This window comes from Protopterus annectens, chromosome 16.part0 (assembly GCF_019279795.1).
Source record: "Protopterus annectens isolate FY-2018-M chromosome 16.part0, PAN1.0, whole genome shotgun sequence".
Lineage (NCBI taxonomy): Eukaryota > Metazoa > Chordata > Ceratodontiformes > Protopteridae > Protopterus > Protopterus annectens.
In genome coordinates, this window is record NC_056750.1 from 546,361,907 (window position 1) to 546,387,722 (window position 25,816).

Sequence of the window (25,816 nt, forward strand, 5' to 3'; positions counted from 1 at the left end):
TAAAGTGGGGTCAGCCTTGCTGCGATCTCTTTGCCTCTCCTTCCAATGTGAAGTGCAAGGAGTATTTTGTTCTGAACCCCCATCTGGGAGAGCCCCCATGGATGTTCTAGTTCATGCTTAGCCCTCAAGTCCACTATATGCTTACTCTTCGCTGCCTCTGATATCCAAGTTCATTCAGAAAGATTAACGGCTGGGGAGCTCAGTGATCCTCCTTGCCCCTTTCTGGCCACATCAAGTGTGGATCCCCCCTCTGTAGTCTCATGCAGTATGTCCACCTCGGATGCTATATCCGGTTCTGATCTGATTACTCATCCCTCAGGGATCCCTCACCCCAGACTTGGCCTGAAGCTCATGGCTTGGCTGCTCCAGTTCCCTTGATAGTTAGGACTCCCAGGCTGTCTTCTCCCATTAAGAAGATTTCGGTAGCGGCTCATAAGTCTTCCACCAGAAAAGTTTACACAAGTAAATCGAAGCATTTCTCAATCTGGCCTTCTCAGCATGACCTGGATCCTTTCACTGCACCAGCTCCAGCCATTTTGGAGATTTTGGCTGACATTTTTAATCATGGCGCTAGCTTCTCAACAATTAAGGTACAACTGGCAGCGGTTTCTAATTTTCACATAGGCAAGACTGCGTCTTCTTTGGCTTTGTCCAAGCTTTGTAAGGCCTTTTTGAAAGGTACCTTTCTACTTAGGCCTCTAGCTAAGGACACAACACCCCCTTGGGATCTCACCCTAGTACTGCAGGCTGTGGTTTCTCCCCCCCTTCGAGCCAGCGGTTACGGTTGAGTTACAGTTTCTGTCTTGGAAGATGGCTTTCTTGGTTGCAATTACCTTAGCCAAAAGGGTTTCTGAGATCCAAGCCTTATCTGTCAAGCCCCCTTATATGGTATTTCATAAAGACAGGGTATCCCTGCAGACTAATCCATCAACCTGAAGTAGTTTACCTCATTTGGTCTTCAACCTGTGGGTTACGGATCCGTATCAGAGCCGAGCCGGCAACTATTACTAGCACCTGCTCTGAGCTCCAAACTCCTCTCCTTACCCATAATACACCTCCACTGCCTTCAATCCCCAGAACTCATTTGCCACGAATAGCTTATGCATCGTTATCTCTTGAGCTCCAACTTAGTCAAGTGGGTAAAACCTTTTTGAGTATCTTTTTTCTTTAAAAAATTGATAGATAGTGTTAGTATAGGTTCCATTTCTCTTCCCCTCGCTTGGTGCGTCAAGTTATAGAGTGTTAGGATAGTTAGAGTAGTTTGTATTGTTGTGTAGATTTTTGCTCCCCCCCCCCTCAGTGTTTTCTGTGCGAGTGTGGTGAGTGTGTGTTAGTAAAAAAGAAACCACTTTTTTTGTTAAGGTTTCTTTCTCTGATGGTATGGCTGATAAGCCTATCTTCAAATGTTGCACTGAGTTTGGCCATAAATTATCCCCTGCGGATGGCCACACTCTGTGTGTTATGTGCTTGGGGGGACCCATCTTTGTGTGGACTGTCGTTTATGTGCAGGATTCAACCCTCGCACCATTAAGGATAGGAAGACCAAGTTGGCCCTCAAAGGCCTTCTTCCCCCTTCAGAGACTGTTTCCTCATTTGTGGCTTCGGTCACAGTGGCTGCTGCGGCTGCCTGTCCTTCCTCTCTTCCACTGGCTTCTCCTCCTTCCCAGACTGGGACTCAACCTCCTGTACAAAAGCCTGTGGAAGCGGAGTGGAAAAGGGGCAGAGAGAAGGAGAGAGAGTCGAAGGCGAGGGAAAAATTAAAGAGGTCTCCGGACCTCCCTTCACCCATAAAAACATTATGGATCTGTGACTCCCCTCAGCTTTGATCTCCGAGGTTCTCCCCAGAGCCGGAAGAGACACGTTCAGCTTCTAGGGCCTCAGTGCCCCAACCCGCCAGGTCGGAGTCCATGGCTTCGTCCAGGTCCACCCGGTTGTTGTCAGAGATTGATCTGGATAAAATGATGAGGAGGTTTATCCGTACTCAGATCCAGATGGGGGTCTTTCCAGCCCCCCCCCCCCTCCGGAGGAGGGAGCTCGCTTTCTTTTTTCCAGCAGATATCTCCTTCTCCGATCTGACCTTCGGGTTCGGAGTATTCGGATCCGAGGATGGCTGCGGTCAGGGGATCGGTGCCGACAGTACCTGCTTCCTCAACGCTGACAGCTACCTGGAGCATTTTGGATCTGACCAGCTCGGATCTGAGCCGCTTTCAGAGCTGTAGCTTGGGTGTCAGATCTGAAGGAGTGGAACTTTTTTCATTGTCTCCACCTTTGTCGGGCGAAGTTCCCTCCCTCGGAGCTTCATCCACTTTGGGCCCGGCGTCAGTTCTCTTGTCGGACCCAGGGAGACCGGCCTCTTTCTTGGTTTCTCAGGAGGCTCGCTTTCCTTCAGCGTTCAACGTGGTAGAAAGGGTTCTGTCCACTGGATCTGTCCCCTCGGACTCCACCCAGACCCCCGTGGCTCTATCTGCAGTCCTCATCGTTTTACCAGAGGGACAGCCCATGCATGAGGAGCCCCAGATGGTTCCCCACTGAGGACAAGTGGTTTGCGAGGTCCCCCCAGAGAGCCTCACTGGAGAGGTACTGCGCAAGCATACGTGTAAAAGGAGGCACTTGGACTCCCCCAAGTCCCTCACCGAGGACACTGATGTGAATGATGGAGAAGGTTCCCCTAATTAAGTCACCTCTTGAGGATGTCTTCTTCGGAGACATCATGGAAATCCTGCGCCAACGGGGAGGTTGGTCTGCCCCCAAACCTCCTTCTGACTAGTCCATGTTCCTGGAGGCTTTTGGCATGGGCCCATCTACTTCTTGGGTGTCCCCTCCTGCGGATCCTTTGGTGGATCTGGTCACCTCGCAGACATGGGAGGAACCGGACACCATGGAACCTATCTCAGAGACCCGACAAAATTTTAAGCCCCCCCATAGACAGGCTAGCATGGAACAAGGGCTCCCCCATAGACGCCATGGTGGTAGCAGCAACCACGAAGAAGGAACTTGCTCAGGAAAGTTCCTCAGTTCATCCTCCTGACCGAGAGTCGCAGATGATGGACCGCCTAGGGAACGGGTTTACACTTCAGCTACCTTTTCGATTAGGGCACTGAACTACCTAGCCCATGTCACCATACTCCAACCCGACCTGGTAAAGGAGCTGGAGGAGTCTTTCCCCAAGTCCATGTCACAGGAGGACAAGGCTTCGTTCTCCACAAGGATGGCCACTCTAAAAGCAGTCTCCAACACGTCCATGCGACTCCTTTCACGTGCTACAGAAGGAGTGGCTGGGGTGGCTGGGTCTGGCTTGTCCATGAGGCGCAATGCCTGGCTCAGGTTATGTCAATTTTCGGAACCCTTCAAGGCGTCCTTTGCCAATGCCTCTTATGATGGCTCTGCTCTCTTTGGTAAGACCATCAGAGACATTAGTCCAGAGTGAGAAGGATGGGAAAACACTGTCTGCTATCTGGATCCGCTTCTTGAACCCTCAAAGGTCTTTTTCCCAGAACCAGAGAGGGCAAAAGAAGATGTGGTTCCAGAAGTCACAGTATTTCTAGAACATTCAGGGATCTTCTTCCTCCAGAGGAAGAAGGAATTTTGGGTCTCAAGAACCTTTCTCGGACAGACCCGGACAGCAACCCTGAGGGGTTGCCAGACTGCTCTACTCTGGAGGCAGTCGGGGGACGATTGTCTTTGCACCTAGCAGTATGGGAGTCCATAACAACAGACCGCTGGGTGCTTCAGATCATATCCAGAGGATACTCTATCCCCTTTGTTCCCTCAAATCTCCAAGACACCTCCCGGACATACCACCCATGCAAAGGGAGCAGCAGCACAGGGAATTTCCAAGCTGCTAGAAAAACGAGCCATCAAAACCGTCCCCCCAGATCAGTCTGGATTGGGCTTCTACTCCAGGTTCTTTTTTGGTGCCAAAGAAAATGGGGGACTTAAGGCCCATTCTGGACCTCTCTACCCTGAACCTGTCAGTTGCCAAAGAGAAGTTACTGATGGTCACATTACAGTCCATCATGCTGTACCTGCAAGAGAGTGACTGGATGTGCTTGTTAGACCTCCAGGATGATGTCTATCACATAAAAATGCACAGAAGCTCCAGGAGGTTCCTCCGCTTCCAGCTAGGAGTCAATCATTACCAATTTCGAGCCCTACCCTTTGGTCTCACCACAGCCCCCAGGGTATTTACCAAAGTGATGGAGGTGGTAGCGGCTCACCTGAGACTTCAGATAATTCAGGTCTATCCGTACCTGGACGATTGGCTCCTCACTACTCCCACCAGGCGTCTAATCTCCCAAACCAGGGATTATTTCCTGACTCTTGCCCTGCTTTTTGGGATCATGATCAACGCATCCAAATCTCTCCTAGATCCTGTACAGGTGATAGACTACATTGGTGCCAGGATAGATACTCTTCAGTGCAAAATCTTCCTGACCTCGGAGAGGGCTCTAAACCTGAGGATGCATGTGTCTCTGATCTACCACTCTCATCTCCCAATGGCAGAGTCGGTGTTGAGGGCCTTAGGCTCGATGGCGGTGACCATAACTCTTCTCCCGTGTGCCAGGTTACACATGAGAATTCTACAGTGGACTCTAGTTGTAGGTCCCTGTTGGAGCTGCCATTGGCATATCCATTTCAACTCAGTCGAGTCTGTCGGTTGTCCCTCCTGTGGTGGATGCGCTCTCCGGACATTTTGGAGGGACAACCCTTTGTTCCAGCCCCGGCCCAAGCCACAGTGACCACGGATGCCTCCCAACTCGGGTGGGGGGGCACAGTTCGGGCAGGACAGTCCAAGGCCTGTGGTCCCACATTGAGACCAGCTTGCACATAAATGTTCTAGAGATTAGGGCAGTCCTAGCTTTGCAGGCCCTTCATGCCTTTCTTCCTCTAGGAACGATTGTAGTTCAGTCAGACAACATGTCAGTGGTCTGGTATATCAACAAACAGGGAGGGACCAGATCTTACCCCCTTTGTCACAAGGCCATGAGAGTGTAGGAATGGGCGATCTCCACCGGTCGCTTTCTCATCGCAACGCACATTCCGGGACAGTCCAATATCCAAGCGAACAGGTTAAGTCAGACCATTCTGATGCCTTACGAGTGGTCACCGAATATGTCAGTTGCGGAACAGATCTTCAGCGAATGGGGTCAACCTTGGTGCGATCTCTTCACATCTCCTTCCAATGTGAAGTGCAGCGTGTTTTTTGCTCTGAACCCCTAGCTGGGGGAGTCCCCCAGAGATGTTTGGCCTCCCGGTCTTCTGTATGCTTACCCACCAGTACCTCTTATTCCCAGGTTTCTACAGAAAGCTCGTCGACTGGGGAGCAAAGTGATCCTCATTGCCCCCATTCTGGCCTTGCCAGGTATGGTTTCCTTTCCTTTGGTTTCCCCTTCTGGCTCTGCCTTGGATCTAGATCCCATTCAGGATCTAATTTCACATGCTTCGGGGTTGCCTTATCCGAATCTGGGCTGTCTGAAGCTCACAGCTTGGCTGCTCCAGTTCCCGTGATTGCTAGGACTCCTGGACTATCCTCCTCAGTTAGATCTATTCTGGTGGCTGCTCATAAGTCTTCGACCAGGAAGGTTTATCGCAGCAAGTGGAAGTGTTTTTGCTTTTGGGCCTCTCAAAGGAGTTTCGACCCATTCATGGCTCTAATTTCTGCCATTCTTGATTTTCTAGCTGATATTTTTCAACATGGAGCTAGTTCTACTGTCAAGGTTCAGTTGGCTGCCACCTCTCATTTTCATGTGGGCGATATTCTGCCTCTCTAGCCTCTTCCAGACTGTGTAAAGCCTTTATTAAAGGCACCTTTTTGTTACGCCCCCTGGTCAAAGATACTGTTTCCCCCGTGGGTCCTTACTATGGTTCTTCAAGCTTTGGTCGCTCCACCTTTTGAGCCTGCCGCAACTGCAGATCTGAAATGTTTATCTTGGAAAACAGCTTTTCTGGTGGCTATTACCTCTCCCAAAAGGGTCTCAGAATTACAGGCCTTGTCCATCAAAGTTCTTTATATGATTTTTCACAAAGATAGTGTTTCTCTTCAAACCAATCCATCCTTTCTTCCTAAGGTGGCTACACCAGTCAATATCAATCAGATCGTGAATTTGCCTGTGTTTTTTCCCAATTTTACTAACAAGATGGAATACAAACTCCACCTGTTGGATGTTAATAGACAGACAGTTACGATTCTATTTACACAGGACAAAAAATTTATTTAAATCACCAACATGGGTGACCGGTGTTCCACACCAGAGGTCAGCTCCTCGTTGGTCAGATCCGACCACAAGCTAATCACCCTAGACATCCACATCCCGCTCCCACCCCCCATTAGTAAAACAACCGTAAAAAATTCTCCAAAGCCAACTTCACGCTTCTTAAGACAGAAGTGGCAAACTTCACGACACCCATGCAGATGGACAATAGAGGTACGACTGCTGAATCCTACACAAATGCACTTTATAAGCACTTACATGAGTGTATGGGTCATGCTATCCCTAACAGAACCAAGATGCTATCCTTCAAAAAAAGGAAGCCAATCTGGTGGTCTTCTGCCATAAACAAACTCTACAACAGAAGAAAGAAACTGTTGCAAAAAAAAGATTAAAATCCCATGATTGGAGGAACTCCCTGGTCAGCCTCAGTAAGAAGCTGAGATCCCCCATAAAATCCTCCAAAGCTAGTTATGAAAACAAAATTGCCACTGATGCTAAAGACAACTACAAAGCATTCTGTAGCTATGTCAAAAATCTCAGTGGCAACACTCAGATCTGCTCTGAGTTACAGCACAATGACACTAAATATACAGAACCAACTGATATTGCCAACATCCTGGCAGATAGATTCAGTGCTAACTTTACCCCCCCCCTCACCCTCAACCCCTAAAAGGCCCATCTTTATACTGGAAGAATGCACAGTTCCTGTAATTACGGCTGCACAGGTAAAATCCTCACTCTCCAAAGCCAAGAACACAGCATCCATGGGACCTGACAACATCCCAGGCTGCCTTCTGCATGAACTACAGAATGAACTGGCACCCCATCTAAGTACCATGTTCAGTCATAGCCTCACTTCAGGCTTTGTGCCCATTGAATGGGGCACCGCAACAGTTATCCCACTCCACAAAGGGGGAGGGTCACAACATACCCCGGGAACCACCGCCCCATTAGCCTGACGAGCCTCGTCTGCAAGGCCATGGAACGTATCATCATGGAACTCATAAACAAAGACTTTAGAGATCTCCAAACTCTGGACCCCACACAGTTTGGGTTTGTAAAAGGCAGATCATGTCTCCTAAACCTGATAGACTTCTTTGAAGTAGTCACCAAAGCCATAGATGAGGGTAAGGTGTTTCACACAGCCTGTCTAGATCTCGCCAAGGTGTTAGACACCATCCCCCACTCTGGAATTATAGATAAATTCACTAAACTAGGTATAAATCCTTATGTCACAAGATGGGTTGCCAACTGGCTTATTGACAGAACCCACACTGTGAAAGTAGCAGACTCCAAATCAGACTTCAGACCAGTGACAAGTGGAGTACCACAGAGTTCGGTCCTGGGCCCCCTCCTGTTTGGTATCTACTTCTCTGAAGTACAGACTAACACAGAAGGTCTTTGGCTAACTAAATTCGCAGATGACTGCAAACTAGGAGCCATAATCGAAACTCCTAACGATGTGGACATCCTACAAAAGGGCCTCACTGAGACAGATGCCTAGTGTCAAAGACATGGTCTCAAGCTCAATGCCAAAAAGTGCATTGTCATCCCCTTTGGTAAAAACTCTGTACCCATGAACTACCACATAGGTGGTAGTCTACTTAACACCAAAAGTGTGATAAGATACCTTGGGACACAGTTGGACAGTAGTCTCTCCTTTGATAATCACATCGCCTCAGTGGTCAGGAAATCCTTCTACGTGGCACACCTCATCACAAAAGGTTTCTCATCCAGAAAAAAAAGGTCAATGTTCCCCTCTACTCATCACTCATTAGACCCATTGTAGAGTACAATGCCTCTTTTGGTGTGTACCTCACAAGACATCTACAACAACTGGAAAGGCGGCAAAAATACCTCACAAAGAGGATTACTGGCCTCAGACAGATGTCTTAAGCAGACAGTCTCAAAAAACTCCAGCCTTACTCCATCGCATATCGCCTACTCAGAGGCGATCTCTGCCTAACATACAAAGCTATGTCAAACCCAGAGCTGTTGGGCATGCTCCACTTAAAGAAATCCCAATCCCTCCGAGCTACACGCTCTAGGGACCTAAACCTTGTCACCACAATAAACAGAACATGCTATAGGGATAGATTCCTGCCCCAGAGACTTCCCATACTCTGGAACAGACCACCTATCTATGTCAAACAGAGCTCCTCATTAGCACTCTTCAAGAAAAATCTTGATGATTGGATGAGTAATAGGAAATTCTCCCCGGGGATCACTTCTGTGGTTCTGCTTGACAGGGGCACAGGAAAATAATTTTCTTGGGTGGCGAAAGCCAGGGTACCTTTTTGGCTAGGCTTGTATAGGCCCTAGGGCCAATAGCCTAGTACCTACCTATGAACCTATGAATCTGATCAATTGTTTGTATCCTTCTTTAAACCCTTTTTGGGGAAACCTATCTCCAAGGTCACTATTACTAGATGGATCTCTTCATGCATCCTTCAGGTATATAAGGACAGAGACATGTCTCCTCCAGGTCATGTGAAAGCTCATTCCACTAGGTCCATGGCTACTTCTGTGGCCTTTTGGTCTAGAGTGTCTTTGGATGACATCTGTTGTGCAGCTACTTGGTCCTCATTTCATACATTTATTTCTCATTACAAATTAGATTTGACTTCCAGAAGGAGAGCATCCTTTGGTTCCGTGGTGCTCCGGAATATCCTTCCATGAAGGCCTCCCAGGAGTTAATAGTTGGGGACTCTGTCCCACAGGTTGAAGACCAAATGAAGTAAACTACTTCAGATAAAGAAGTTATGTGCTCACCATAACGTTCCGTCTGAGTAGTTGTACTTCAACCTTCCCTCCCTCCTTCTCCCAGACCTTGGCATATGATCAGCCTTACGGGCTGCAGTATAGGTCACAAGTAATTTTTCAGGTCGGGTTGTCAGTATAAGACTCAGCAAACTCGATCTGGGGATGGAAGGCAGTGGAGGTGTATTATGTATAAGGGGAGGAGTTTGGAGCTCAGAGCAGGTGCTAGTAATAATTGCTGGCTTGGTTCCGATACGGATCCGTAACCCACAGGTTGAAGACAAATGAAGTACAACTACTCAGATGGAACGTTATGGTGAGTACATAACTTCTTTTTTCTTCCGAATGTGGTATCAGAGTCTAATATTAACCAGGTTGTCAATCTGCAACTTTTCTTTCCAAATTTCCAGACTCAAGGAGAGTACAAATTGTACTTGTTTGATGTCCACAGGCATCTACATTTCTATTTGCATAGGACAAAATCCTTTCATAAGTCTGATCAACTTTTAGTTTCCTTTTCTAAGCCCTTCTTGGGAAAGCCTATCTCTAAAGTTACTTTTGCTTGATGGATTTCTGAATGTATCTCATTGGCCTATAGAGCTTATCTCCACCAGGACATATCCGGGCACATTCCACCAGGTCTGTTGCTACTTCTGTGGCCTTTTGGTCCAGGGTTTCCTTATATGATCTCTGCTCTGCAGCTACCTGGGCATCATCGCACACACTTCTCCCATTATAAATTGGATCTTCTTTCCATGGGCAGAGCATCCTTTGGCTCAGCCGTACTCTGAAACATCCTTCCATGAGGTCCTTCCAGGGTTTATTGGTAGCTAGGAACTCTTTCCCAGAGGTTGAAGACCAAATGAAAACAAAAACTTCAGATAAAAAAGTTATGTACTTACAATAACGTTCCATCTGAGTTTTTCTTTTCATTTGTCTTCAACCGTCCCACCCTCCTTCCCCCTGCCGTATGTGAGCTGTGTAGTGGACTAGATGGAAGAGTCATAGCCCCTCTTTACTGGCTAGTCCCTTTTTTGATAATTTTTTTGTGGGTACTGTCAGGTTTATAGCCATATGGTCTAAGTTGGGGTGTTGCCGTTTTGCAACAAACTCGATCTGAGGGGAGGAGGGAGACACAGGCATTGTGGGTAGAGGAGGAGTTTGGATCCGATGCTGGAGTATGCGTCCGAGTTGGATCCGTACTGGATTCAGGGTCTCACAGGTTGAAGACAAATGAAAAGCAACAACATAGATGGAACGTTATGGTCAGTACACAACTTTTCTTCTGATCATACTTTTGTTTTAAAATTAATATATATCTCTTGTTCCATGTGAACCAGCTTTTCGTGCTGATTTTAGGTTTATTAACCATTAATAGACCACACCTGGAAAAAATACAACTAAAAACCAATCAGGGTTACCCGGCACATGCTAGGATGTTAAACAAAAAAGGCTAAACAGGTTGGGCAAACAGTTGTAAAAAAAACATGGAGCCTAAGCATACTTATTATTAAAAACACTTATAATATACACATAAAGACTAAACATTAACAGGTTTTGTCCCAAGTAATCAGAACTTCATCAGAACGTTTGAGTAATTAGAAATCAGTCCTTTAAATAATTAAAAAGGGTCAATATTAGAACACCAAACTTTCACAATTTTGAGTGTTCTAATATCAAACCCTGTTAATTGAAAATTTAAAACATCGAACATAGAGAACAGCAAATTTTTTCCTAGGGAAAAAATTTGCTGTTCCAAAACACATACACACAACACAAGCACACCAAACAAACAGCAATCCACACACATACACCTAAACTCTTACACCCAACCCTACACTAAACTATACATACACCACTAACTATCCAATTACCTTAACCCAAACCCTAGCCCTAAGGTCCTTCACTATCGCACAGTCACCTCACCCGCGCCCTAACCCTAACTCACCTACCCCGCCTTAACCCTCACGTCCACACAATCGCACGCTTACCTGACCCGCGCCCTAACCCTAACTCACCTAACCCGCCCTAACCCTCACGTCCACACAATCGCACACTTACCCAAACCCGACTCGTAACTTTCCACCACAGCGATGAAAATACGGAAGCAACAGAAAAGGACAACCAAATTCTTTCCCTAGTAAACAATTTGGTTTTCTGTTTCTTCGATATTTTCAGCGTTCTCTGAAAATGGGTCGATATTAGAACACACAAAATTTTGAACATTGGGTGTTCTAATATAGACCCTAGCCTTATCTATACAGGTAGAATACCACAACTTATAAGATCTAGGAAGAAGGATGATGGTCCAGGATCTCCTAGAGAATGGTCCACACAAACCCTGTTCTAGATCAGAAAACGTCTAGTACATAATGCTTTGAAAAAGTACGTATATGAGACCAAGATGCTGCCTCCAGAAAAATTCTGGAGTCCAGCCCTTTTCAAAGAGCCACTGAAAAAGCCAGGGCACTAGTACAGTGTGCAATGACCCTGTCTGGAATTGACTTATTGTAGTGTAAATAACTAAAGGAAATAGCACTGGACAACCATCTGGAAACTGTGTTTACACTAGTTATCCTAAGCTTCATAAGAAATGACTAACTGGTCAGAATTTATGAACGTTTTAGTTCCATCAAGATAAAATATGAGTTGTTTGTGGACATCCTCTGTAGGAGGGGTCCATTTTACATTATTATAGGTTTTGGGAAGAAAACAGGGAGATTGATACTTTGGCTCAAAGTAAACTCAGATACTACTTTAGGCATAAATGAAAGACTCATTTTCAAGGAAAACCCTACCTTCGGGGAAGATAATATCATGTTGACCCACCAAAAGAGTTTGCAATTCAGACACTCTTCTTGCAGAAGTCAGAGGAATCAGTAACAATCTATTCCATTAAAGAAAAATTTGTATCTGTCTTGTATAGAAAACCAACTTATTCCAACACATTTTTTACATTTTAAGAGCAACCACCCCCATCACAGAAAAAAAGTTTAGTTAAGGGGTAAATTGTACATATCTCCAGGATTACATCTGATGACATACTTTTTAGAATGCTTTTCACTGAAATCGGATTTGTGGCTCTTTCCCTCTGTGGTTCTGTCACGCTCTCGCAAGAGAGAAGAAAAAATGCTGAGCTTCTCCTCTGTGCCCTCACACAAAGAAGTGACAGAACCACAAAGGGACATAGACAGATGTGCACACACACACACACACACACACACTTTGCTCATGTCTGTGAACCAGTTTACATGTTTATGTGCAACTAGATTCCACTTAAACCTTAAGCTGTGTAGTACTGTTTGTTCAGGTAATAGTAATACAGTCATTCTTACAGTCCTAAGTGAGCTTGAAATTCTTTAGCAGTTTTATTCAGAATTTCACATTCCTCAAGTACCAACAAAGAAGAGCTGCAAAGGATCGTAAATAAGAATATTAATCAAATTGATCGTACATAAGAATTTTAATCAAATTAAAGTTGGGTTAAAGCCACCCGATTCATATAAACTTTCAATGCTAAGCATTGTTTTCTAGTATTTCCTTCTGATTAAAAGTGACTGTTAAAAAAACGCGCATGCTGTCAAGTCACACTGGCACCTTTTATCATCTGTGCTATAAAACTGCAGTCGTTATTGAAGAGTTGTATCATTTAGAGGACAGATATGGGAAGAACAACAGCTGTATAAAGTACCTTGCTGCCAGTATAACCTGTTAATAAAATGTAACTCATTTTTTTCCCAGAATAAATATAACTTGGGGGTTACAAATGGTGAATACATAAAGAAAATATACTTGGAGGTGAAGCTGAAATTATGCTATTACATAACTAAAAATACACTGTACTAGTCTGCTGTAGTAAGCACTTTGTCTTTTCTAATATTTTATAGTTTTGCCAACTTAGATCTTTTGAAAGATGCTTGCACACTTCAGAGATACAATGTTTTGAAATACCATTTGTCTCATGTTTTACTGATGTAAATGATGAACCATTTGATTATACTTAACTTGATATATTTAAGTTGTAAAATGGACATGTTACACGAGCTGTCAGTGTTTTCCCTGCTGCCTTAAAAATCATTAGGTGTCTGTGTAGCAGGCATACTTCCTGTACTCAGGTGAGCACATATTCTTGAGCGTCTTCATGGATCAAATAATTTAGAATGTTTACAACTGTCCAAACTAGTGACTATAACATACAGCTATGTAAATATTCCACCATGAAAGGAAAACACCTGTAAAATAGCATTTTTATTAGTTATAAATACTAAGTGGCTTAATCTTGAGGAACATTAAAATAAAAAGTGTTGTGTGTATGTGTTTTGGAACAGCAAATTTTTTTCCCTAGGAAAAAATTTGCTGTTCTGAATGTTCGATGTTTTAAATTTTCGATGCATAGGGTTCGATATTAGAACACTCGAAATTTTGAATGTTCTGTGTCCTAATATAGACCCATAAGGCTACTACAGCTGAAATCAAATGTTGAACATTGTGCAGTTGTATAAGTAAACTTACCATAACAGTAGATGTTCAAATGACTGCTGCTGCTACCTCTCTCCATCTCCCTTATTTTTGTATGATTTTTGTTACCAGAGTGAATACATTGATTTTTAGTTACCTAGCTTTGACCTCTTTCAGGATTCTAGCTTCCCTGTTTCATTTGGCATGAAAGCTCTGTAGGGCCTTGCACATCCATACCATTGATTTTCTTCAGTTTTCCTCAAGCTGTCAACTGCATGGTTGCATGGAATGTGCCTTTAAGGTTTAGAAGTTGTCCAGCTATTATATCCTAGGCAGGATACAAACTTTATAGCAGTAGTCATTCAAAATGTTACTTTTGGTAAGTTTTCTTACACAACTGTACTTTCTTGCGTCTTGATTTCTTAAGCCTCATTTGACATTTTTTTCAGTAATCAAGTATGTCTTGTAAGAAAAAAGAGTTCCATTAACCTTCTTTTAACATCTGTACTTGTTGGCCATTGAAAACTGGGAAAAATTGTTTTCCTTTTGTTTTCCTTGGGTGACAACTTTGAAAGTATAGAATGGTTCTGCGAAAATTTAGTAAGCAAGATGCTAACACCCCCTTCCTAAATCAACATTTTGATTATGCTTTTTTGCCTTACTTTGTCCTCAGTTCCTGATAGTCATCTATCCCTCTTTTAGGCAGGTGGCCTATTTGTTCTCCTTCACTTTGGTAAGTGCCAAGTCAAGAGGAGACATCATTCAGGTAGCCATCCTAGGTAGTTTGAGATTTTTCTAGTTTGCCCTACTCTTTTATGTTTAGCAAGCTACTTGTCAGGTGGCCGTGCAGTGGATTGACTGAGGAAGGCATGTGACCAATTCCAAGAGGGCATATTCCAGCAAGCAGTCCTGCCCTCTGATAAAAGCATCACAAGTTACCCTTTACTGTCTCAACCACAGTGATTCTGCAGTACAATATGACTCCAGCACAAGTGGTTTCTTTCTTTCAACCTGACAAAGATGAGTGGACTGTGCCCCTTCATTTTTCTCTCAACCCACCCAGGTACTGCAGTACTGGTCCAGTCCACTAATTGAACCACAGTCACATGGGTCATAATCAGCGCTGTATCCCTGCATATTAAATAATTTGGCTGAAGTTTTCCTTATATTGGTGTCCAACAGATTAACTTTACTCTTGGAAATGAGTCACTCAGATCCCAAGCTATTACCACTGTTGTTCAAAAAACGTGTCATACCTTTTTGTTAGATGATGTACAATGCCTTTACTACTTCTACATAGAGTCAGGACATCATGAAGAATAGAGTGGTTTATCATAGCAGTAATACATACTACAGGAGGGAAATATGGTCAAATTTGGTCTCTTCAGGAATAAAGCTAGAGTGATCAAACACTCAGACCAAGAAAAGAAAATTTTGCCTTAAATATCACACCCACCATTTAACAGTAAGCAAGATATGTCAGTTTCTTGGGCAATTCATAGTTTATCCGTGGTAATGGTGTCTGATAACGAGGACAAAGCCCAGGTGATTACATATAGTCACCGCCTCCCCACTATGGTTAAATGATGAATTACCCATTAGATTGCCATTGTATTATTATGATTATACAGTGGCATTGATTTAAAAATGGAATGTATTACCTTTTTACGTAATGTCACCATATGGTGGTATTTAATTTCATTTTCATCTCTTGCTGCTGCTGTGAATGTCTGAGTATAGCACAAATATGTACTGTGTATGTTTGTCAGTGCACATGGTGATGCTTACACATCACATTAGTCTATTGTATTTTATAACATTTTTTCATGTTAAACATTTCTTATAAGCTGAGAATTATTTGTGAAGAGTCTTTTTAACTTGTAAAATGAGAATATAGTAACCTTTTTATTTATTTTTTTTATTGTAATGAACTCTGGTGCAACTGGAACTTTCTAATATTTTTGAAATGCTGAAGTGCCATTTCAGTTGATCATTTCTGTGTGGCACCTGTAACAGTATTAATGCTATCAGAGAAGTTTCTGCATTTTGTTAAACTGTTAATATCCTTTTTATAGATTTAGATAAATGTATGTACTTGTATAATGTCACATTGTTTCTCTTAGATATTTTGTGCAGGTAGCAAACATCAGATTTGATGTGTGGGTCAGGGCTAGCAAGGCAATGAAGAAAATGGCAGTCATAAGTTTTAATATTATGGTGACTGCACTGCTCTGTATCTCAAGCTGGTTATCAAATAAGTTTGTACAGGGTTGTGCTGGACATACCATGGCAAAACCAATTGTTACACCCAGTTATTGTTCCCATTTTTGAATGTGAAGTATATACTGTTGTATAACTGCTTCCACACAATGACTGTTGAACATTCAGGCTTAAAATGCACAAAACAAACTGAATTTCTTGGTGTGTACTTTGTCTAAGTTATGGGAGCTCTGAGCTATGCAGTTTTATTTGATATTTAGTATTTGCTGACCCAGGACAATGCTAATATATTTTTTAAATGTTGGTGTTTCTGCTCCAGTAGGCACTCCAGTCCACCGCCTCAAAAAAAAAAAAAATACTGTTGTCATACTGAGCCATTGTAATCTTCTGTTCAGTCTGTTTTCTAAAGCTTGTCTTTCCATAGCAGACAAGTTGAGGTTTGAAGTACAGGCAGTGCTGCTGGTGTTTGCTTTATACATGCTTTTGTTTTGTAACAGGCTTACTTTAAGTAGGTAGCAGTAGGGGTGCTTTTTTGTGTCATGCTCTAAATGATCCTTTTGTCTTGAAGACACTTAATGACTGTGTGAGTAACTGGCGAACTGGATTTAGTTGTGAACTTGTAGCTATGAATTAGGTGTTCCAACAGGAGTAAATCCTGTATTAACAGGAATTATTGTAAGACATTGCAGGATTTACTCCTGTATCAAAAGAGGTTATTGCAGGATACTGCTGGCATTACAACTATTATAATGATTTAATGAGCACGGAAATTGTGAGAATTGGTCTGATTAATATTAAGATATACTGTGGTGTACTCTGTGATGTCTTTCCTTGGATTGCTGTTGCAATAATCCAATACTATTGAGCTGTCTCACCAAAATAACCTGGACCTCCTGCTTAGGTACCAAAGCTAAGACCTTCCATACTGACATACATCCGACGTATGACTTAAGCCCATGGTCATAACAGTACATTAGTAGACTTATGAGCGTAAGTTCCGCAGACTATCTTGCCATAAGTCCGAATGCAGGTTTTGCACCTGCTGGTCTGTTCTTTGCATGGTCGTTGTTATGATCTTTCGTTTATTCATTTAAGTGCCCCATTGGGGAACCTTCCTCGTTTTCTTTGTATTTTAGTGATTTGTGCTGTTAGATGTCAGATAAGAAGGAAAAGTGAGTTTGGTAAGCAGATTTCTTCTTATAAGGATCTCAAACTTTTTTGTCTTGGAGCTGAGCATAACTATAAGAATTGTTAGATTTCTCAGTCGCTTGTTCCAGAAACCCTGTGTACACATCTGTCCTTGCTAAATACCTATTTAGGGACTCAGATCTTGATGTGCCTTGCCCAGTCTAAGGTGATGGAACCCTTGACAATTGACATCCTGCTCATTCCAAAAAAGAAATTCAGATAGCCTAGGCCTGAACCATCATCTGCCCAGTCGGAGTTAAACGCACCAGTTGAGGTGTTGCAAGAGCTCATGATATGTCTGATAATTTTTTCAGGCTCCCTCTATAGCAACCAACCCAAAGGCCAATATGGCCTATGACCAAACTGATATAATTGAGGGGGGCATAGGTTCTGAAATTCTGTACATGGAAGAACATTCTTCTAATGGCCATTACTTCTGCTAGAAGGATTTCTGAGCTTCAAGCCTTTATGTCCTCTCCTTCCTTCCTTAATTTATAAGGACAGGTTTTCTCTGAGGGGCAATCTTTCCTTTATTCCTAAATTTGTCAAGGAGTTGACCTTCAACTAGGCTATTAATCTTCCCACCTTTTTCCTAAACCCTCTAAACAAGGAAAAACTCTTACATTCCCTGGACGTGCACAGGCAGCTTAAAGTTTGTTTAGATAAAACTAAATTCATTCAGAAAACTGATCAGCTGTTTATTCCTTCCAGGAGGTCAAGTTGAGTAACACTGTCTCTAAGCAAACCATTGTTAAATGGATTTCTAAGTCCATTTCCTTTTATGTCCACCATGGTAAATCCTTATCTTCTTCTTTAAGGCCCATTCCACTAGGGCAGTTGCTTCCTCTGGATCTTTGTACAGAGGAATTGATTCCAGGGCTATTCTAGAAGCAGCCACTTTGTCATCTCTGCATACTTTCATGTAACATTATAGGGTAGATACTTTCTCTTGATCCAGAGCCTGCTTTGCTAGATCTGTTCTCTGTGGATTAATTGACAGTTCCCCTAAGTCTGATCCATCCACCCTTTGCCTTGAGAACCACACAACAGTGTTGGAGTACTGCAACGGGGATCTAAGGAAGGACACAGTACAGTTGTGTAAGAAGTTAGAGTAACAGTAGAAGTCCAACTCACCACTATTGAAGTATGACTTTCCACATTTCCTTCCCCCTTTTTCCTTTTGTTTTTACTTTTCTGAGGTGTTTCCAGGTCTCCTGGCTTTGAGATAGTCAGAGGATCTTATGTTCATAGTACCCTTACATCCACGGGCTTAGGAAATATGTTGGTCATATTGAAGGTTTTGGCTTTCTTACCCTGGGTGGATGTCCAGTGTTTTTCAGTGCGATAGTCCAGTAGTACTGGAATACTGCAACAGTGACGTGTCGGACATCTACAGTTATGGTAGGTTTTTACAAAACTGTACTTTGATCAGTCTGTATGTTATGATGGACAGGAAATGGAAAAAAAATGTTTCTAGCCTAGTAGACTAAAGTTTGGAAAGTTTTCAAAGTGACATCTTGATTTTGTAAATTACAACTGTTTTTACTTCAGTAGGTAAAACTTATCTGGAAATGTGTTACTGAAGTTAAGTTTGCCAACATTAAACAAAAAAAAAGTTTAAATTATCTGCATTATTTGTTTTGCTTAGGCACGGCAGCAGTCCAACTTGCGACATCAAATGGCAGCAGACAGCAAGTCAGATTATTCATCAACCCTACAGAAATTTAATCAGGAACAACATGAACATTATTTTACTCACATACCAAACATTTTTCAGGTAAAGGTTTTTTTTGTAGTCTTACTGTAATAAATTTTTTGAGCCTGCTAATTTGTCTGCTTTGAAATTAATCTGTTGGAAGATACTTTTCTTATTGGCATAATTTCCTTTCACAGGATTGCAGCACTTCAGGCATACATTTTGTAGAGAACCATGTGTGCTGATTGAGAAGAGTTGAGTAACATTTAGGTTCAGGACATGTACTTACCCACTCCAGCTTTACGTGAAGCAGCTACTTATTCTTAAGATGATGGATCAGCTATTCATGTCTCTTATGTCAGGGAGAGAAGGCTTAGTAGTTATCAACAAAATACATTTGAGGTAGATTATCAAATGCGTATCTTTTGGTCATTTGGTGGCTGCCATCAAAGGCCAACCAGCAAGGGTGTGTCTACTTTTGCATCACGGACTGCTGTTTTTGCTTGGACCATAACTCCAGAAAATGTGTTTCCTTAGGCACTTTGGAGTTAAAGGATTCAACCTTTTGAGCTTACATCTTTTGGCATTTTTGGGGCTCTGGCCTACGAGAATTTTTTCACTTCTTGGAATTCTTCCCAGGTGTATGTACTCTGAGTATTCCCAATAACAGATATAAGAAATATATGCTAATTATATCAGCTTATCAGTGAAATAGACCCCCTTATCAGTGAAATAGACCCCCTTGGTGTATGCTGATTAATGCCCCCTTTTCACACACATGGTTGGTTCTCCTGTCTAATATTGCCTGTTTCACAAGCTTCTTGTCCATTGACCATTCCTTTCTGCCATGTCATTAATGCCCTTACCATCTCCATAAATGTATGCAGTGTCTTACATTAAGCTGTATTCTTGGAAGGTAACACTTCACATGACACTGTAGCTACTTTCACTCTGCCATGCCTCAGTTGTCTCAGGTCTGCAAAATCAGGAGACTCAAAATTAGTCTCATCAAAAGAAAATAAATTCAGAGTCACTTTTCTACCCTATGTCCCAAGTGTTTCTTCCATCCAGTTGCTTCATTCTACAATATGTGAAGCAAGCACATAGTAAGCCTAACTGCTGCTGCAGCAGCAAAAGTTATCATATCCCACTACCAAAAGAACTTGCACAGCTGAATTTCACCTGTAGTTGCAAAAGTTCACAAGGAACATTCTGTTAAATCTGTTGAACTAAGCACGTAGTAAGTCTGACTACTGCTGCTGCAAAAGTTCATATCCCACTACCTAAAGAACTTGCACAGATGAATTTCACCTACAGTTTAGTAAGTCTGACTACTGATGCTGCAAAAATTATAGCTCACATTCATATGAAAAGAATCAAAAAGAACTCAGCACCATGGCTCTCTAAGGAATGTAAGCACCTGATGAAGCAAAGGGACCTAGCCTGGATAACCTGGAAACTAAACAAAAATGAAAAAAATCATGTCATTTTCAAACCACTATGTAACAAAGTGACAAAACTAATCAAAAGAGATAAGAAGTCATACTATTCCCAGCTTCAACTCCAGTATAAAATCAACCCCCCAAAATGTTGGCATTTCATATCCTCTCGACTTAACCCTGGAACAAACAGAAAGCAAACCCCATCACCTGATACCCCTCCATCAAAAATAGCCGAAAACTTTTAACAAGCGCTTCATAAAATCGGACCTACTAACCCCCCTAATGCTGGACCCCCCCCAACCCTTCAACCTATTCAGACACCAACCCTATACCATCAACTATTTCTAACCCTGTCATTAATAATCCCCCCACTTAACAAAATGTCATACAAACTCTAGTCTAATTTCAGTCCATACCCACTAACACCATTAAGAAACTGCTACAAAAACTAAAATGCTGCTCCACCTCAGCTGATAATCTTCCACCACACTACCTCAAACTAGCTACCAACTCAATCGCCTACCCAATCAGCATCCTTATAAAAAGGTCTTTATTCGAATCAGAAGTACCTATCATATGGAAACAATCTCACATCACCCCCATCCACAAAGGCAGCAACTCTTTTGAACCATCTAATTTTTGTCTTATAGCCATCTTGTCACCCATATCCAAAATTCTCAAAAGAGGTATCCAGCAGGTAATGCAATATCTATTGCAAAACAATCTGTTAACCAAAACCCAACATGGCTTCCGACCCAGCCACAGCACAGCTACAGCACTATTATTCGTTATAGACACCATGAATAAGGCCAGAGATGCAAGATACTATACAGCCTCAGTATGCCTTGATCTCTCCAAGGGATTTGACACAGTGTCTCACTCCTTACTATTGAACACGCTGTCTAACTTAGGCTTCTCACATAACACAATAAAATGGTTTCAGAACTACCTCAAGGATCATAAACAAGCAGTGAAGTGGTCCAATGACCTCTCACCTTTTCTCCACAACCCTACTGGAGTCCCTCGAGGCTTCATCCTCAGACCCCTATTCTTCAGCATTTTCACAAACAACCGTCACACTGCCTCTCACCCTTGGACCCTCATTAAGTATGCTGATGATTCCACCATAATCTGTACTGCTCAATAACTACCAGAACTATTTTCAAAAACTCAACAGTCCTTTACTGCAGTAGAATCCTGACTAAGCTCTTTCTTAATCCTTACTTCTTCTTTACCACAGCGGGATCACCTGTCTGCAAATGATTGGCAGTGGAGTTTTGCAGTGTCGAGTTGCCAGCCTGGCGCCCAACCTTCCACAGAAGGCACACACACGCACACACTCTTGCCTAGGGCCAATTTAGTGTGTCCAATCCACCTTTGGGATGTGGGAGGAAACCGGAGCACCAGGAGGAAACCCACGCAACCACAGGGAGGACTTGCAGACTCCGCACAGAAGGCACCCCAGCCTAGGATCGAACCGGAGAACCTCTTGCTGTGAGGTGGCAATGTTAACCGCTGCACCACCGTGGCTTCTTTCACCCCAAAAAACACCTCCCCTGTCACTGATCATTTCAACATCCTTACATCTGACAACACTTTCATAGAAATAGTGCAGGAAACCGAACTTGTAGGAGTTACCATTGACAATAAACTTTCATTTGACCCCCATATACAGCAAAATGTAAAGAAAATTAATCAAAAACTGGGACTGTTGTATAGAAACAAACAATGTGAAGTTGTACTATCTTGCCATTCATTCTTACTGATGGGGTTCTGAGCCAATCTCTCGGCTCCGAGTCGGCCTACTACAAAGCTCAAGGTCTTCAAGTAGCTCGAGGCCAAGTCCCTATCCCATGATGCACCTAGAGTTACCCCAGATCTAGTTTGCCGCTGCAACAGATCAGAGGTTCTCACTAGCTCGGGCCATTAAAACCTTATTTTTACAAATATTTGTTACTATTATTGATAACTTTAACTAGAAGATAGTTTTAGATACTTTTTTTTTTTTTAATAATCATTTTTTATTATTTTTCACAACCATATTACAAATTCACACATTGTATACAATATATACAAAATGCTTCCATTGGTTAATTTCACATATATATCAACCTCATGTATTGATCAAAGGTACAGCACTAACAATCAAAAGGAAAATAATAAAAAAAAAATAATAATTCAACATTAACAAATCCAAGCCAACAATCTGTCTTTTCTGTACATTTTCTATCTAATCTAAGGTTGATTTAGACTATATTCTGGTTCCCGAGAAAAAGTGGATAGTAACCTCTTAAGCCAAAATAATATTAAAAATTTGCTCCCAGATTTTTATGTTGTTGTTATTTTTCTTGTGATCACTAATTAACAGTTTATGCGCTAAGATGTGTTTTATTGAGTTTTAGATACTTTTATAAGTTATTAAAGCTTATTAGTGTTGTTGTTGTGTCTTTCGGCTTTTCCCGGTTAGGGGTCGCCACAGCAGAACTCCGGTCCGCTAATGATTGGCAGTAGATTTTTACATGCCTAGTTGCCAACCCTGACGCACAACCTTCAATGAAGGTACGCCCATTCATGCATGTCTCCACACAGAAGATGCTCTAGCTGAGAATCGAACAGGACAACGTCTTACTGTGAGGCGACAACGCTACCGCAGCACCACTAGTGTATTTAGCTTAATAGTGTATTTCCCTTTCCCCTGGTGTGCTTTCTTAGAAATTTCTAGTTGGCCTCTTTTTTCAAGGCCTATTTTAAAGAGTGTCTTATCAGTGACCTTTCTGTCACTGTTATTTGTCTTTATACTTAGTGTGTGCTTAGTTTAAAGATAAGATTTATTTAATTAGAGTGCACTTAGAATATTTAGATAAGGTTTAGTGTGTGTGTGTGTGTTAGTTATATAGCAGTTATCTTATCTTTTTAGTGTAGTCTACTTAGCATTTAAAATTGTGTGCTTTAGACAGAGTTTCTGTCGCAATTAATATTATTTGTCTATAGATAAATACTTATTGTGTGTGTGACTTTAGCCTGATTTTTACAAGGCTGTTGACTGTTGGTTACTGTTCATTTTTTTATAGTGTTAGTTAACAGTAATCCTGTTTAATTCTCTATTTGGTACAAGATGGCTGACCAAGATAAACATCCCAAGTCAGGTTTCAAAAAATGCCCCAAATGAAATCAAAAACGGTCTGTCACTGACAGTCATGTCAGTTGTGTATTGTTTAGGAGCTTTACATTTACAGGACAGCTGCTCGATTTGCCATTCTTTCTCTTCCACGGTTCTCCAGGAGAGAAAGAGGAAGCTGATAGATAGAGGTTTGCCAAAACCCTCTTTCCAAGAAGCTTTGAGCGACCAAGATGGATCCAGCAAGTCCTCAAAGTCTTCTAAGACTTTTGAGACAAAAAAAGCCAAGAAATCTTCGACATCGGCTCCACAGACATCAGAAGCGACTGTCTTGTCATTTCGGTGCCTGTCCCCAATCCTGGAACCAGTATCCGAAATATCTACGTCGTCTCTATTACAGTCTGTACCACCCTCGGTCCATTCTTCTCAGTCATCTATTAGCCTTTCTGATCTGGATGTGGATCATGTGGTGCAGAAGCTGTTACAGGCACTAGCCTTTGCAAAAATTTTATCGGCTCCGACTCAAGTGGCTTCGGAGCCAAAGACCCTTATGCCAGCTACAACTCTTCCTTCTCCGAGCCATACTGGTCCTTCTGAACAGGAGGAGTCGGACTTGTTGATTGCGGAGCCTTCGGAGCCAGCACCTGCTCCAGTGTCTTTGGCTCAGTTTACTCTGATGTCCTGTGTGCCGATTCGAGGACTCTAGGAGCCGACAGTCTCTGGTCGGGTCCAGGCAGGATAGTCGGACTGACTTGTTGGTTCTGACTCTGCCTCTCAGGGCTTCAGCTCGGATGAGCTTGGCTCCTACCTCGGGCTTGGAGCCCACTGTCCTGGTGCCAGGGGTATCGACAGTTTCCTTCGACCCGTCAGTCCCTTCGCATCAGAGCAGGGGTGCCTTCGAAGCCATGAGGAGAGTTATGTCTCCCAAGACATCCCCGACCTCAGGTCCAACTTCCTCCTCCCTTAAGGCGCCTGTGTCTGCTTCTGCTTCACAGATCCTGGCTAAGCGTAGAGACCTAGAGCCTCAGGAAGCCCCATTGGGTGGCCCATGCCCTTCCAAGACCTCACCAGAAGCTCCCACTGATGAGATTCCCAGGAAGAGAGTTTGTAAGAGGAAACATCTAGACTCCCCACAGGAGTCCCTGACATCTGATACTGACTTGGATGAATCAGATGGGTCCCCACTGTTCCCCTCTGAAGATATCTCATTTGCTGAGATACTAGAAATCCTTAGGCAGAGGGGTGACTGTCAGTCCCAAAATCCTACTGAAGATGAGTCTGTTCTCCTGAAGGCTTTCGGGTCTCAGCCCACCACCTCTTGGGTGTCTCTGTCTTTCGATGAGCTGATGCAGCTGGTCTCACGTAGGGCATGGGAGTCTCTGGATACCATGGAGCCTGTCCCTAGGAGGCCTATTAAGTTTATCTCTGCTCCCCAAGACAAATCTTTTTTGACCAAAGGTGTGCCAAATGATGCCATGGTGGTGGCTGCAGCCACCAAAAAGGAAATGTCAAAAACTTCCTCTTCTATCCATCCTCCTAATAGAGACTCCAGGATCATGGATAGATATGGGAAGCGCACTTTTAGTTTAGCGACCTTTGCACTCCGTTCGCTCAACTACTTAACCCATTTAACAAGACTACAAAGGGATCTCCTTAAAGAGCTGGGAGATGCTCTTCAGGGTGCAGTAGCTGCAGGAGCTTCAGACAAAGTTGCCTCCCAGCTTGCTGCCCTTAACTCCATTGTTAACTCGTCCATGCGCCTCATCTCTTATGCAGCTGATGGACTGAGTAGGGCAAGCGGTTACAGGAATTGCTCTTAGGCACTCCTGGATGCACTTGTGTTCCTTCGCGGAGCCCTTCAAGTCATCCTTTGTGAATACCCCTTTTGAGGGCTGGTCTCTTTTCGGGCCTGCAGTCAAGGAAATTTTGACCAGGTGTGAGAAGGAAGGAAAGACTGTCTGCCGTCGGAGTCCATTTTTCCACCCCTACCAGACCCTACCCCAAGGGTCAAAGGGGAGGGAAATGCGGTTCCGAAAAGCCCAAGGAACCTTTCAGGACACACGTGGTGAACTCCCCTCCAGGGGCAGAGGAGGGGACAATAATGGAAGACGCCACCCTCGTAGCAGAGGGGGTCCGCAAAACCAGGGCGACAGAGATCACTTCTTTGGGAAGCCCTACCAGTGCTTCTGAAAGGAGGCCCAACTGTCCTACTCTGGAGGCAGTTGGGGTTCATTTATCTTTATACCCAAATGCCTGGCTCAAAATAACAAATGACAACTGGGAACAAAGTATCATTTCTAGAGGATACTTCATTCCTTTCGCCACACCCCCTTCACTGACAAGGAAAATCCCAGACATTCCACCCAGTTACAGGGAACAAGCAACAGTAGAGGTCCAAACGTTGCTAAGAAGAAGAGTCATCCATCCAGTCCCAGCAGACCAGACAGGATCCGGAACTTACTCAAGATTCTTTTTAGTTCCAAAAAAGACAGGGGACTGGAGACGTATATTGATCCTCAGCAGGCTAAACAAATCTGTCAAGAAAGAGAAGTTTCAGATGGTCATACTTCAGTCGATACTTTCCTTCTTAGGGAAAGACAATTGGATGCGCTCGATAGATCTCCAGGATGTGTACTACCACATAAAAATGGCCGGACCATCCAGGGATCATCAGCGCTTCTGGCTGGGAGCCAGTCATTACCAGTTTCGAGCCCTGCCCTTT

The 25,816-nt window shown here is 43.2% G+C and overlaps 1 protein-coding gene across 1 annotated transcript in view; it reads left to right on the forward strand.

The window, feature by feature from the left end:
- The window catches only part of FNBP1 (formin binding protein 1), a 2,646,599-nt gene that overhangs the window by 1,213,880 nt on the left and 1,406,903 nt on the right, over positions 1-25,816 (forward strand). The window contains exon 7 of the mRNA XM_044058144.1: positions 18,487-18,615. Coding sequence (XP_043914079.1) covers positions 18,487-18,615 — 129 coding nt within the window. The remainder of the gene's footprint in view (positions 1-18,486; positions 18,616-25,816) is intronic.